This window comes from Lissotriton vulgaris, chromosome 5, assembly GCF_964263255.1.
Source record: "Lissotriton vulgaris chromosome 5, aLisVul1.2, whole genome shotgun sequence".
In the NCBI taxonomy this organism is placed as follows: domain Eukaryota; kingdom Metazoa; phylum Chordata; class Amphibia; order Caudata; family Salamandridae; genus Lissotriton; species Lissotriton vulgaris.
Genome location: NC_141693.1, coordinates 598,139,616 through 598,153,881, shown reverse-complemented (window position 1 = coordinate 598,153,881; position 14,266 = coordinate 598,139,616). Strand labels below are relative to the sequence as shown.

The window sequence follows — 14,266 nt, the reverse complement described above, 5'->3', positions numbered from 1 at the left end:
GGCCAGGTCTTAAGTGACTACCAGAATTCCAGGAGAGAGGTGCAGGTCCTGAGGTGCAGGAGGAGGACGTTCCAGGATTTAGCCGTGACGTAGAAGAAGGTGCATCCTCCTCTGTTGCTTTGGCGGACACAGGGATTGTGAGAGAGGGAGAGGGAGGCAGATTGCAGGTGTCTGGAGGGTTGGTGGAGTTCAGGCCGTGGTTGAGGTAGGCTGGCCTTTGGTTGTGCTGGTCATTACAGGTGTAAATCTGCATCTAGAATTGACATCTCTTCTGAATGGGGAGCCAGTGGAGTCTCTTCAGGTGAGGGATGATGTGGGTTAATTTGCAGAGGTTGAGGATGAGTCTGGCCGCAGAGTTCTGAAGGGTTTGCATCTGTTCAAGAGGTTAGTGGTGATTCTTGTGTAGTGTACATTGCCATAGTCCAGGCAGCTAGTGACTAGGGCTTGAGTGTCTGTGAGTCTGGTGTTGATAGGGAGCCATTTAAAGATTTTCTGGAGCATGCCTAGAGTGAGGAAGCAGACAGATTCTTCTGAGTTGATCTGGGTTGTCATGGTGAGTTTGCTGTCCAGGATAATGCAGAGATTATGAGTCTGGTCTGTCGGTGAGTGTGGGGTCTTAGTTCCGGGGGCCGCCAGGAGTCATTCCATGTCGAGGTGTTGTGGCCAAAGATTAGCACTTCTGTTTTGTCTGTGTTGAGTTTTAGGCAGTTGTTTTTCATCCAGGCCATTTCACTGGTCATACACTTTTAGAAGTTGGCTCTTGTGGTGGTTGGGTCTTATGAGAGCGAGATGATTAACTGGGTGCCGTCTGCATAGGATATGATGTTCAATCCATGGTCTCTGACGATTTTAGACAAGGGGGTTGTGTAGGTATTGATTAGAGTGGGGCTGAGGGACGAGCCTTGAGGAACACCGCAGATAATGTTCTGGGGTTAAGAGGTGAATGGTGGTAGCCAGACTTTCTGGGTTCTTCCTGTGAAGAAAGAGGTGATCCACTTGAGGATGTCTCCTTGGATTGTGATGTGATGTATTCTTTTGATCAGGGTGTGGTGAGATATGGTGTCAAACACTGCCAAAAGGTTGAGGAGGATCAGGGCTGCCGTTTCTCCCCGGTCAAGGAGGGTTCTGATTTCATCAGTGGCAGTGAGTAGGGCAGTTTCGGGACTGTGGTTGATGCAGAATAAGGACTGAGAGGTGTCCAGAAGATTGTTGTTCACCAGGTGTTCAGTGAGTTGGGGATTGATGCCTTTTTCGAGGGCTTTGGCAGAGAAGGGGAGCAGAGAGATGGGACAGATGTTTTTGAGTTTGCTGGGGTCGGCGGATGGTTTCTTGAGAAACAGTTTGACTTCTGAATGTTTCCATTCCTCCGAGAAGGTGACTGTGGTGATAGAAGCGTTGAAGAGGGAGGTGAGCTTGCTGCTGATCTTTTTGCTTCCACAGTTGAAAATGTGGTGAGGACAGGGGTCCATGGGGCCCCTGAGTGGACAGAGTTCATGATTGTTGTGGTGTTCGGTGTAGTAAGCTGGTCCCAGGTGATGAGTATGCAGTTGGGACTTTCTTCTGTGGGAGCGAAGTGGCGGAAGTGTTTCAAAGAGGTGTGCTTGGGTTCAAAGCTCTTGTAGATAGTGGATATCTTGTCATGGAAGAAGTCTGACAGGGTGTCGTAAAGTTCCTGGGACGGGATGATGACATTTTCCATGACGAAGGGTTGGAGAACTTTCTGATTATGTTGGAGAGTTCTTTGCTGTGGTTGGAGCTGGCTTTGATGCAGTCCTCCAGGGCATTTTTTTCATCTCCTTCAGGAGCTGGTTGTAGTGTTGAGGGCTGTCTTGCAGATGGTTTTGTTTGCAGTTTACTTGTTTGTACACCATTATCTTTCTAGAATCTTGCAGTGCAGTTTTGCAGTTCTCAGCTCCATGGTGTATCATCTGGCCTGTTTGATAGATCGTTTGCCTTTTCTGGGCTCAATGGGGCGAATCTGTCTACCCAGTCTGTTATTAAGGCAGTGAAGTTCTTGACAGCTTGGTCTAAGTTGGGTGCGTTGCCATGGTGGGAAGTGTTGAGGGCGTCAGTCCACTGGCTATCTGACACTTCACCACATCTGCAGTGGGGGGCACTGGGTGGCTCGGGCAGTGCCAGGGGGTTTGGTGATGATGAAGTGGATGATGGCATGGTCAGTCCAGGTGAGTTCAATGACATGGCTGACGTGACTATGCCGCGGGCCATGAAGAAGGGGTCAAGTGTATGTCCTGTGTTAAATGTGGGGCTGGTGACTAGTTGGGTGAGGCCGATATTGTTCATGCGTTCGAGGAAGTTGGCGGTGTTGGTATCGTTGAGGTCATTGAGGTGGAAGTTGAGGTCACTAAGGAAGATGTAGTCCTTCATTCTTTTTGATTTACATTTGATACAATTGAAACTATTTTAAATTTTAGGATTCGTTGTAACTGCTGCAACACATTTTATAATACACTCTAAAACAAACAACGAAAAGACAAAAGAATACTTCTGAAATCAGCAGTAATTCATACAAGCTATTGATGTTAAAAAATGAACATGTCTGCCTGATTCACAAAAAATTATCGGAAATCTTCACATGTAGGTTTGCTACCCTACAGATGTCCAATTATATGAACTGACAAATGTTTCCAGTAGTACTCCTGCAAAACCTTTGTGAACCCTAAATGCGTTCATGTGAAAGCACTGACACTTCACCTGTCCTTGTTCTTATTTGCATAATGGACAAAGAAACAGGATTGAAAATATGGCTACTTAAACCATGATTGTACCAATAAATCCATTCTGCTTCTTTTCTGTTGCCTTTTTATCCAAGAGGGTGGGTTATTTGAGGGCAGTTTGGCAATAGGTATACAGAATTTTTCAAATTGCTCCGTATCGCGAGCACTCTTCACAGAGAGGTTGAAATCTACATGAAGATGGCATATTCCAAAATACCTAAACAGAAACATAAAATTCGGCCGAATTTTAGCCATGTGTGTTAAAGAAACATTACCAGAGAATTGAGATATACCTCGCTGCCTTCCTGTGTGTTGTACACTGTTATTATGGTCTTTATGTCAGACCTGTGGAAGGCCTTAGTTTACATCCCAGAAAAAAGCCACATTTCAAAATACTCCCGAACCTGATGAATGGATCACCAGCTACAGCATCAAAGGAGGGTCCTTAAATTAATTATTTCACAAATATTGTAAAGCACTTTGACTTCGGTAAAGATGTATGTAGTGTTATAAATCTAGGCTAATAAAATTAATATTAATAATAATGATTCTTATTATCAAAATATGTATGGGTTGATGTTGGACTTGGCCAGCCCTCCTCCTGTTTTTGCTGACTTTGTTTTGTTAACTTTAGCACTATGTGCACATTACCAATGATAATCAGTTGTAAAGTGCGTGCGCTCTCTCCTTTAAAAAAGAGAAATTGCCTTATAGCTAAGTGGCACATTTAATTTACTAGTAAGTCCCTAGTAATGTGGTACTACATGAACCCAGGACCTGTAACTTAAATGCTATTACTGGGCCTGATGCATTCATTGTGCCACCCATTTAAGTAGCCCTTTAAACATGTGTCAGGCCTGCCATTGCAACCTGTGTGTGCAGTTTTAAACTGCCATTTCAACCTCGCAAAATAAACCTTTTACCAGGCATCAACCTTCTTTTTTGATACATATAAGTCACCCCTAGTGTAAGCCCTAGACAACTCATAGGGCAAGGTGCAGTGTCTGTAAAAAGGTAGACATGTATTTTGAACTTTTACATGTTCTGGTAATGAGTAACTCTCACATTTGTTTTCCCTATTGTAAGGCCTACCTCACCCATAGAATAACATTAGGTTACCTTATCACATTTTATAAGTGATACCTTTCAATTGGGCGCAGGTGGAGATATCGAGTTTGGTCTCTAAAGAATTGTAATTTCAAACCCTCAGTAATTCCACTTTTAGAAAGTTAGGATTTTCTTGTCCCAGCCATTTGGTCCTAGCACCTTGTATCCTGGGTCACATGACTAGGTGTAGCAGACAGTTTGCCTTTGTATATTGCTGCAGCCATTGACTCAAAGGGAGAATGGCTGTTAGTATGATGAGCAATCTCTGGCATGATGGTGGCAGAGCTGTCACCTACCCCACTTGCACATCATAAAGACTGCCTCAGCACACTCGCAAAGGGTTTCACATTAGTATGTTGTGCTCATAGAAAAGCGGAGGCCAGGGCAGGGAGGATGGACATTTTAGACACCTCTTGAGGGTGAGGTTTCTCCCACTTAAATGTACACACCAGTTATAAGTAGTGTACACTCAGATCTAACTCTTCACCTCACATCTGGACCTGTGGAAGACTCAGAAGAAGGACTGCAACTCTGCTGCCCTGCTGCTCTACTGTCCGGCTTGCTGAATGAGAACGGCCGGACCTACATCTTGAACCCAGGACCACCAGGACCACCAGAGTGACTCCAAAGGTTAGGTAGGCCCGCCTCCTGATCATAACCTCAGGGACCAAAAAGGCTCCAACCATCATAAAATCTGCACCTGGACTCTGTCTGCTGTGAGTCCTGCCCCAAGTGGTGCCATCCTAGTCCTGGACCATTGTGCATGAGCCTGAAGGTGCTCCACAAGCCCATCCTCAATGCTGGACCTCCCATCACAGCCCTCCATCTCCTCTGAAAAGGTGATGTGCAACACATCCTTAACATAGAGCATTGCATCGCAGCCTAGCAGCTCTATGTACCACCACTGCGTAACACATCCTCAATCCAGTACTTCACATTGCAGCCCCTCAGCTCTTTGGAAGTGGTGCTGCACAACACATTCCCAACAGGGCATCTTAAAACAAAGGATTTAAGGTACTTTGTTCAAAAAGCCTAACATGGTCACAATATCTAGCCCGTGTTCCGTCATGGACGGCTTGAGCTTGTGACTCAGTCTTGGTCCAACACTAACAGATAACCACAGTTGGTGCTTTGTGCTTGTAGACACTATTTTTACCCTAATCTTTAAAACTGCATCTACCAGGTTCTTCTGCTTGGATTTTTATCATTTAGTGTCAAATAACGTATTACATTTTGCTCTATTTTTTGAATTGGTGTGGGATTTTTCTTATGTTGTGTTTTCACTTTTTTACTGTTAGAAATGTTGCATACATATTTTACACATTACCTCTAAGTTAAGCCTGACTACTTTGTGTCAAGCTAGCAGAGAGGGAAGCACAGGTCAATTTGGGGTTTGTTTGTGTTTCACCCTGACAAGAATTGTGGTTGTTGTTTGAGCAGGGTGTCACCCCTCTCAACCAGTAACCCAATTTCCTACAGTTAAAGAACCCACAACTTCATGCCCAAATAGAGGAATAAGAATGAAGTCCAAGAGTCTTTACTAGAACATGTAACAGAAAGATGAGTGGACAAGCCATTATGTACTCACTTAGTAGGAAATTAAACCCATATAATTTGAACCCCCTTCCAGATGAAGTTTGCAGAAGGCAGCTAAGCAGTCATGTATGTACTGTGCTTTTTCAGGTGGCTCCTGTGCATGTTCTCTCTCTGTGTACCCAGACAGGCAAGGTGGGTGGGTCACTGTGGGGGTTGTCTCTTACCTTTGAGGCTGCAGTGGTGGGCTTTAAGGTCTCTGCATAGTCCTCACATGTGACAAGGGCTCTGGGTGGCAATTCGCAATCTCTGTATAATCTTCAAGGTCAGCAAGGTTGCTGGGGTGACATAATCCCTCTGTGGTCTCAAAGCAGCCTCTGTAGGGTCAGAGAATGCAGCACCACCCTCTGCAGGTTCTCTTCAGACATACCAGCTCTTTCTTTGGGTGAGATCAATGTGCTGTCCTCGCCCCCAGGAGAGTAGCTACCAGTGGTGAAGCAGGTGCAATGCAATGGGGCCCAGAGGTGGGAATGGGCCAAATTACAACAGCCCCTTCAGCCCCGAGAAGGCACTTAAATAATGCAGCTGAAGTTCAGATTGTGAACGATCAATAAAGATTATGGAACATTTTCTTCTCACATATATTGTGGGTTCAAAAACAGAGGGTCATTGCTAGCCTAGGTGTTTACTTCTATTAATAGAATTGGAGGAAGAAATTAAAATCATACAAACAGAAGTCAATAAAATCTCGGATGTACAAAAAAGTTTGGAAGAGATCAATATGAAATTGGAACGATACGCAAAAGAGGTGAACGAACCAAAAGTACGTAAATAATATCGTAGAGACACTTTAGACTATAAACTTGAAGAGGTTTACCCGTGGGCGGAGATTTATAATCAAAGGCAATGGCAACCGAAGCAGCAATCACAAAAAACGGGCATCACCTCCTCGCAAGAAAGTGTTGTTTCCGACTCTGACATCATCTCATCTAGACGACCAGTGAATCAAATAAGTAAAGTCATAGCAAAACCGCCAACCAACGATACCACTCAACAACCGTCTTTTTTAAAGATCAGCCCAGCAGCAAATGCCCCACCTACTCCACTAGAACAAGAAGGGGTCTAAGAAACCGAAGAGGAAATTGCCAAAAGGACGAGAAGTCAATTATCGAAAGTGACTTGATTATGAACATTTCATCCAAAACACTTACTACAACTCAAAAAAAACTTCTTAATAACGGCACAACATTCGTTCCCACATTTCGTTCTAACCTTGCGGAAGCAGAGATAGCTCTTTTCAAATTCTTCAGGTATCTGAAGTTAAGATTTTTCTTTAAAGACACTCAAGACACTGAAAAAGAAGATACATGGGATAAAGACTTCAGATCCAAAAGCAGCTTCTGTGCACCATTTTCACATAGGACTATTGAAGCTTTCGAAAGATCCGCACTATCAGAAGTGCAATGTATTCCTTTCACTAAACCAAAGAAAAGTAACCTGTCTGCGAAAGAATGGAATACGCTTAAGAATCTAAGTAGAGATAAAAGCTTGACATTTCAGAAGGCCGACAAGGGACGAGCCCTTGTCGTAATTGACACAGAGTTTTACATTGAAATGGTTAATGATCATGTTTCTGATGAAAATATCTATTTACCTTTGGAATCCGATCCGACAAACGAATATCAATCGATCCTCCAAAAAATTGTAGATCACGCATTAGAAATGAAGTGGATCAACTCCAGAACTCACAAATTTTTCACTATGAAATTTCCAAGAAGACCGCAACTGTATATGTTGCCTAAAATGCACAAAGATCCTATCAATCCTCCTTTCAGACCCATAGTTTCGGCCTGCGGGTCCATCTCTGAACCCATAGGGAAATTTGTTGATACGTTTTTACAACCGATTGTGCAGAAAAATAAAACATATATTAAAGATACCACAGCATTTTTAAATGTACTCAAGTCAGTGGAACTTGAAGATAATGTGACATACTGGTTATGTACTATTGACGTTACTGCGTTGTACACGTCGATTCCCCACAATGAGGGCATTGAAGCCCTGGAATGGAGTCTTTTGAACAGCGATTTGGAAGAAACTCAAAGAATATTCATCATGGAATTCATGCAATGTGCATTATATTTCAGTTATTTTGAGTGGCAAGGAAAAATTTTCAATCAGTGTAATGGAACATCAATGGGCTTTGGGGGGGCGCCCTCTTATGCCAACACATATATGTGTAAATTTGAAACAGATCATATTCTGGAGAACCCTATGTGGACTGAAGGCCTCATAGTCTTCAAAAGGTTTATTGATGACATTTTCCTCATTTGGAAAGGCTCACGACAAAAATTGGAAGAAAACATCATGATATTGAACACTGTAAATGAGCGTATAAAATTCACTTACAACATCAACAAAGAAACTATAGCATTTCTGGATGTGCAGATATTGAAGCAGAATAACAAGATTAATACCAAAGTTTACACCAAGAAGACAGATAGAAATTCATTTTTGCTATTTCAAAGTTTTCATCCTGAGCCACCTAAAACGCATCTACCCACTTCACAATACATAAGATTGAAAAGGATTACAACCAATAATTCAGATTTAGAAGACTACTTGAAAGAACAGACGGAAAAATTCCATCAACGTGTTTATCCACAAGATATTCTTGACTCATCTTTGGCAAAAGTTTCAACACAATCCAGAGAACTGTTATTGAAAGAAAAAACAAAAAATCAAGATCAAAAAACTGTGTGTGTGTTGAAATATTCTACTGAATCGAGTAGGACAAAACGAATCATTAATAACCACTGGCCACTGATCCAATCAGAACCTGACCTCATCGGTTTGTATAATGACAAAGTCACATTTGTGTTTCAAAGATCAAGAAATTTAAAAGAACTTCTCAATGCACCTAAAAAAGAGGATGTAAAATGGCGAGGCATGTTAAGATGTCAAAATTGCACTCATTGCAGTAATGTTATAACTGGCAATAAACTGACACATCCAACAAAAGGTCACCAAATTGAATTATATCATACAAGTACTTGTGACACTACCAATTGCATCTATATGATACAATGCCCCTGTGGCAAAACATATGTGGGTCAAACGGAACGTAAATTGAAAGTATGTATAACGGAACATAAGAGTAATATAAGACTTGCTAATAAAAAATCCACAGTAGCCATCCATTGGAATGAAGCACGACACCAAATTTCTCAATTACGCTTCATAGTTTTTTAGACCATACCGCAGCACCTTGACAGGGATCCTGTCAAACAAAGACTAAGAGCCAAATATTTCTGGATCAAAAAATTGAATTCTACCCTTCCCATGGGGTTAAATGATCGGATAGAATATTCTTGTTTTCTTTAATATAATGTCACTTGAACTTTACATTGACTTAAGACTGATTATGTGTTCCTCATCAACATATCAGAATATACCATTAATACTTTGATTTCATGTTTACTGAATTAGAGCTGTTTTGATCGCACTATGTTTTTTCTAGCATGTCGTAGTGATGAATTTAAATTGATGTTCGCCTGTAAATTGTGGTAATCCTGCATGTCTCATATTTAACCATATTGGTGTGTGCATGCTAGTCACCGCACCACGTCCCTCCCGAGCACATGGGTCGCGTTCATTTAAGCGATTCACAGAGTAAATCACTGCCTTATGAGTTTGCACCTACTTATTCACCCGATCAGTTTCGGCAAGGTTGTCACATAATTCACTTTGGGCATGAACATAGTATTTATTTTTGATATTTTTTGACACACCTTGTTTAGTGGAGTAAGTTATCAGGTCCTGTTTCATTTCTTCACAGACCCCTGACGAAGGGTCCTGCTTTGTTGACCCGAAATGCATTGGGTATTTTTGAAAAAACTGTGAACAGCATTGACCACTGCACCATAAGATGATGATTATGCCTGCATATGACGTTGAATTTGAACGTTGAACTGGATTAAGTTCTTTGATTGGATTACAAATGTTGAACTGAATAAAATTGAACTTTGTGAAGAAACCTGAGAGTTTCAAGATATATTGTGCGCGCATTTTTGGTGGGCAGGTGACCCTCCCCACAGCGAGTTTTACCAGTAAAATTGTATGCCTTTGCAACTTACATGATCATGTCGATGGGAAACGAGCAGAAAATGACTGTGGCTATCACACCATGCTTCTGTAATATATTTGTAACAGGGTGCTCCTAAAAGGCTACACCCTTACAACTCTCCTGCTGAATGGGAGTGACTCATTTGCAACACTTGCTCTTTGCATGATGCTTAGATGTTTCAATTTCCCTATGAGTTCAGGGATGAAATATTGATGTCAGCAACACCAGTCTGAAAAATATTCCAGCACCACTTTCTACCAGGGCCAAAGGAGCTCTTACAGCTTTGTGAGCTTACTGTTCGCTCCGTCCTATTCCCTCAGCTGCAAGGGTTAAACTACAAGCAGAAGATTCTACTGAAGCACCTGCGGGGGCACTGTGAAGGCCTCATTACGTGCACTGAATAGCAAAGCAATGCGCATGCTCACTTTTGTAAATGGAGAGTATGCCATTCGCCCTGGGCTGACGGACACCAGCAAACAAGAAGTTATGCCCATGTTACTGGCTGGCTTCTGAAAACAAGACATTCACAGTAATCACTGCGTTTGGGCTCATGGGTGGAGAGCAGGCAATGGCAGTCAGTTAAATACAAAAGACTTTGGGGCACATGCATCACCATAAGGAATTACGATTCCTTAATAGTGATTATTAAGGAATCGCTATTTAGGAATTGCAATTCCTTATGCATGTAAGAATCGCTAAATAAATTGCGATTCCTACACATTCCCTATTAACAAATCGCTAATTGTGATTCGCTAATAGAGAATGACTTCCCATTCATTCCTATGGGCCTAGAGGCCCATAGGATTGAATGAGAAACCATTCGCAAATTTCGATTGCCAAAACGGTATTTGCAAATTACGCATGCAAATTCAAGGGTGCTAGGGGGCCAAAAGGCCACCCTGATGCACCCTCAAAATTGGCATGTGTGCACATGTGGGGCAAACGCATGCCACAATGGCATGTGTGTGCCCCACCCGCCACATGGCACTTAGAAAATGCAATTTTGTGCATTTTTCTAAGGAATTGCAAATTAAAATCATCATGAAGTTGATGTTAATTTGCGATTTAATAATGCAAAGTCACATTCTGTGAATGCCTATTGCATTGCATTCAGAGAATCTCAAATTGGGATTCCCTAACTTCATTTGCAAAATAGGTAATCGAAAACTTTGCGAATACCTATTTTGCGAATGGCTTTGGGCTTGATGCATCTCAAAAGGCTAATTACAGGTCACAAAGGGGCTGATCTTGCAAATCGTCCCCTTTGCGACCGGTAATTAGCTTGATGCATGTGCCCCATTTGCCTGATAATGAGTTTTGGCAGTGCAGGAGTGGGCGGCATGCCACTGCCACACTTCTGCACCACCAAAACTAACTGCCAGATTGCAAGTCTTTTTGTGGTCGAGCGGGCGGTGTGGCAGTCCCGCAGCAATGCAGTTTAAGGCTCATAGGGAGCCTTAAACTGCACTGCTGCAGAACTGCCAGTGCATGTTCCTGCATGGGAAAGATTGCACCATGTCTTGCAGGGAGGCACAACATTTGCCCCACTGCATGCACCACCATGCACAGCGGCAATAAGGGGCCTTTCTTTCCTCTCCACCAGCAGTTTCATGGAGGAAGAACTTCCATGAGACCGCTGGCAGTGGGGAAAGTTGTGGTATGCTTCAGGGCACCACGAAGCATATTGCAGCCCTCAGACCGCAATAGGACCGCCAGGGATCTCTGATCCCTAGCGGCACCGGCAATGTAATGGCAGTCCGACCACCCTAGTTGTAATAGGGTGGTCAGAAGACCTCGGTGCCACTGTGAGTCTGGCGGTCTGTGGACAACCAGACTCAAGATCAGGCCCTCCTTTCGAACAGATTTCAGTACCTGGGAAAATAAATTATTTGAGTGTTGTTTTTTCATTTTATACAAAAGAAATCCACAGGTAACTTTAAACAACTTCTTATAATAATAATAATAATAATAATAATAATATTCACGTTTGTAAAGCGCTTGGTTACACTAGACCAGTGTGTCTCCGCGCTACGGTACAGTCGAGAAGAGACTAACGGGCACATGCATCAAGCGATTTTGGAATCGCAAACGGTGCGAATCGCAAAATTCGGCCGTTTGCGATTCCAAAATCACTTTTTGGGATGCATCATCCATTTCCCATTTCTCGCAATTTAAGAAATCGCAATTTTTTGCGATTTCTCAAATTGCAATAGCATTTAAGAAATCGCAAATTTTGTGATTTCTTAAATGCTATGCATGATTTTTTTTTGCGAATTCGCAATTTTAAAGGGAAAAATTACGATAAAGTACACCTTTATGGTAATTTGCAAAAAGTTTAAAAAATGCAAATAAATGCATTTTTGAAACTTACATTTTACACACACACATGCCCTGGGACATGTGTGTGAGTAAAATGTACTTACATGACATTCCAGGGGTGCAGGGGGGGTTCCTTTGAACCCCCCCCTGCCCCCTTGAAATTGCATTTTCATTTTGCGATTCCTTAATTGCGAATTCGCAAAATGAGAATGCCTTCCCATTGATTCCTACGGGCCTCTAGGCCCATACGAATCAATGTAAAGCGTTTCCTTATTTGCTATTAAAGAATCGCAAATAAGGAAAATTAGGGAATCGCAAAAAAATTGTGATTTTTTGATGCATAGGAATTTGAGATTCCTAAACTGCGATTCCTTAATTTTCGCAATTTAGGAATCGCAAACACTTCTTAGGGCCGCTGATGCCCAATTCCGCCGTATAAAAACGAGAAGTCGGAATAGCAATCCTTCTGAGACTCGTTGAAATCGGCAACAATCCCAAAAAATCAAGATATTGCTACCCGGGTGGAGAGTGGGAACTTGAATAACTCCTACACACGGTCCTGTTGTAGAGGCGTGTGAGCCAACAAATGAACAGGGAGAGCCGTGCTAAGGGTCTGTCTTGGCTCTAAGATGTTAGCAGTAGTAGTATTAGAAGTATTTTATATCTTCCAGAAAAACTAACCACAGATACAATGCTTACACATCAATACCTGGAGATAAAAAACAGAAGGCCTGGCTGTGAGAGTTTGCTGGTTTTCCTCCATATTTGGCAGCAACCTGCCCAACCTCTTTGCCTAATCGTCTTTGTATGGTGATTGCAAAATATAAGAAGAATCACCTGGGCTCTTTCTCATGCCAAAAAATGCTCCAGCATGAGCACTGCATCAATATGTTGGCTGCACAATCAAAGCCCGCATATCAAACACACATGCCAAGGGTATTCACATCTGCTCACAGTATTGTTCCATTGCCATAGACCGTTAGTTCTGTAATATCGGTGCTGTTGTTTAGGTGTATTAAAACTATAATGTAGAGATACATAACAAAATGATGCAAAATATGAGAGAATGGGCACTTTACCTCAGCGCGTTGACGCACCTCAAAACATGTTAAGCACTTTACAAATAATGTATGACATTGAATAACATAGCGAGTTAAACAGAGGCTAGGTAGAGAAGCATAGCTGGGTTATGTTGTAGATAATTAATTGTATTGGAAAGAAACTGCTATATAATTCGATCATTTTCTTTCCTCAAGGAAAAAAAGCCACGTTTGTTAAACACGTCCAGAATGTGTAAACTCGCCGGCGTACATCGCCCGTTTTACTGCCCCATTGCGAACACCTGTTTACGCATCTATGATGAAGCAACTAATAACATTAATCGGGGGGCATCGTAAACGTTTACCCTGAAAGAACTCTAGGTTTGCCAATCCGGAGGTAGAGTTGACCAGTAAACCCTATATTTGAATACATACATGCCAGGCAGGTTCACTTCATCACCGAGGGAGCTGCAATTTTCAACTTCACAACAAGGCGTTTTAAACCACATTCAGTGCCACTTTGGAGATACAACAGAGTGCAAAATCAGCTAATCGCCTTACTTAATAACATTGTGCATATTTTACACAGTCCTACCACATGTTGAACGTATCAGCCTTGGCGGGTTGCTTTAGTGAAACTTGTTTAAGGTCTTACAAAGGAATTCAGGCAAAGCGGCACAATATTATTGATCAATATTAATCCCCAGGGACGTAGCTGTAGAGTGCAGCAGGTGCAGTGACACCAGGTCAGGGATTAAATGGGCCCAGTACACCTCAGGTATGGCTGACCTTTACTATCCAATTCTTTCCTTGCATTATGGCCCATGGCATACTGTTTGTCACATTAAGATGACGCAGTTACCGACTTTAACAACAGACTGGTTTGGCTGAGCAATGCATTCGCACTGTGCACTAGTTGTTCTGTGCAATACACCAATGTGTCAACAATAGCCCACTTGTGGTAATGTGCATTTGACGGACTAAAATCACTCACTCAGTTGCCCAAGTAATCTCCTTGGTTCGTTTCTCGCTTGAGTCCCATAGCATAGTTTCACTCACCTCGGTACATGAGTGTGTGCACTGGAGCGCTCCTCTTCTCTGATGCTTCCCGTCTCGCGTTCCTCACGTGAAGACGCGCACATGGAGATACTCAGGATTATGAGGCGGGAGGCTGGAGCCTGGAGCCCTGCCAGCAGTCGCGCATACTGGCCAGAACTCCCATGTTTTACCTTGGCTTTCGGCGGCTGCATCCACAGGTCCAGCGACAGGAGGAGCAGTGATTTGTGAGGAGTCACCGTTTTATTCGATGCTTTAAATCATAGCACATTGGCTTAATATCTTTAACAGAGAGGTGATGTTTTAGGTTAATTTAATAGAAGAAAATCTGACAACCCCGTAAAAGATCA

At 42.5% G+C, this 14,266-nt stretch overlaps 1 protein-coding gene across 1 annotated transcript in view; it reads right to left on the bottom strand.

Annotated features, from left to right (window-relative positions):
* Positions 1-13,978, bottom strand: part of LOC147711300 (SPARC-like protein 1) — a 703,822-nt gene extending 689,844 nt beyond the window's left edge. The window contains exon 1 of the mRNA XM_086920139.1: positions 13,920-13,978. Coding sequence (XP_086776265.1) covers positions 13,920-13,929 — 10 coding nt within the window. The 5' untranslated portion in view covers positions 13,930-13,978. The remainder of the gene's footprint in view (positions 1-13,919) is intronic.
* Positions 13,979-14,266: the final 288 nt, after the last annotated feature.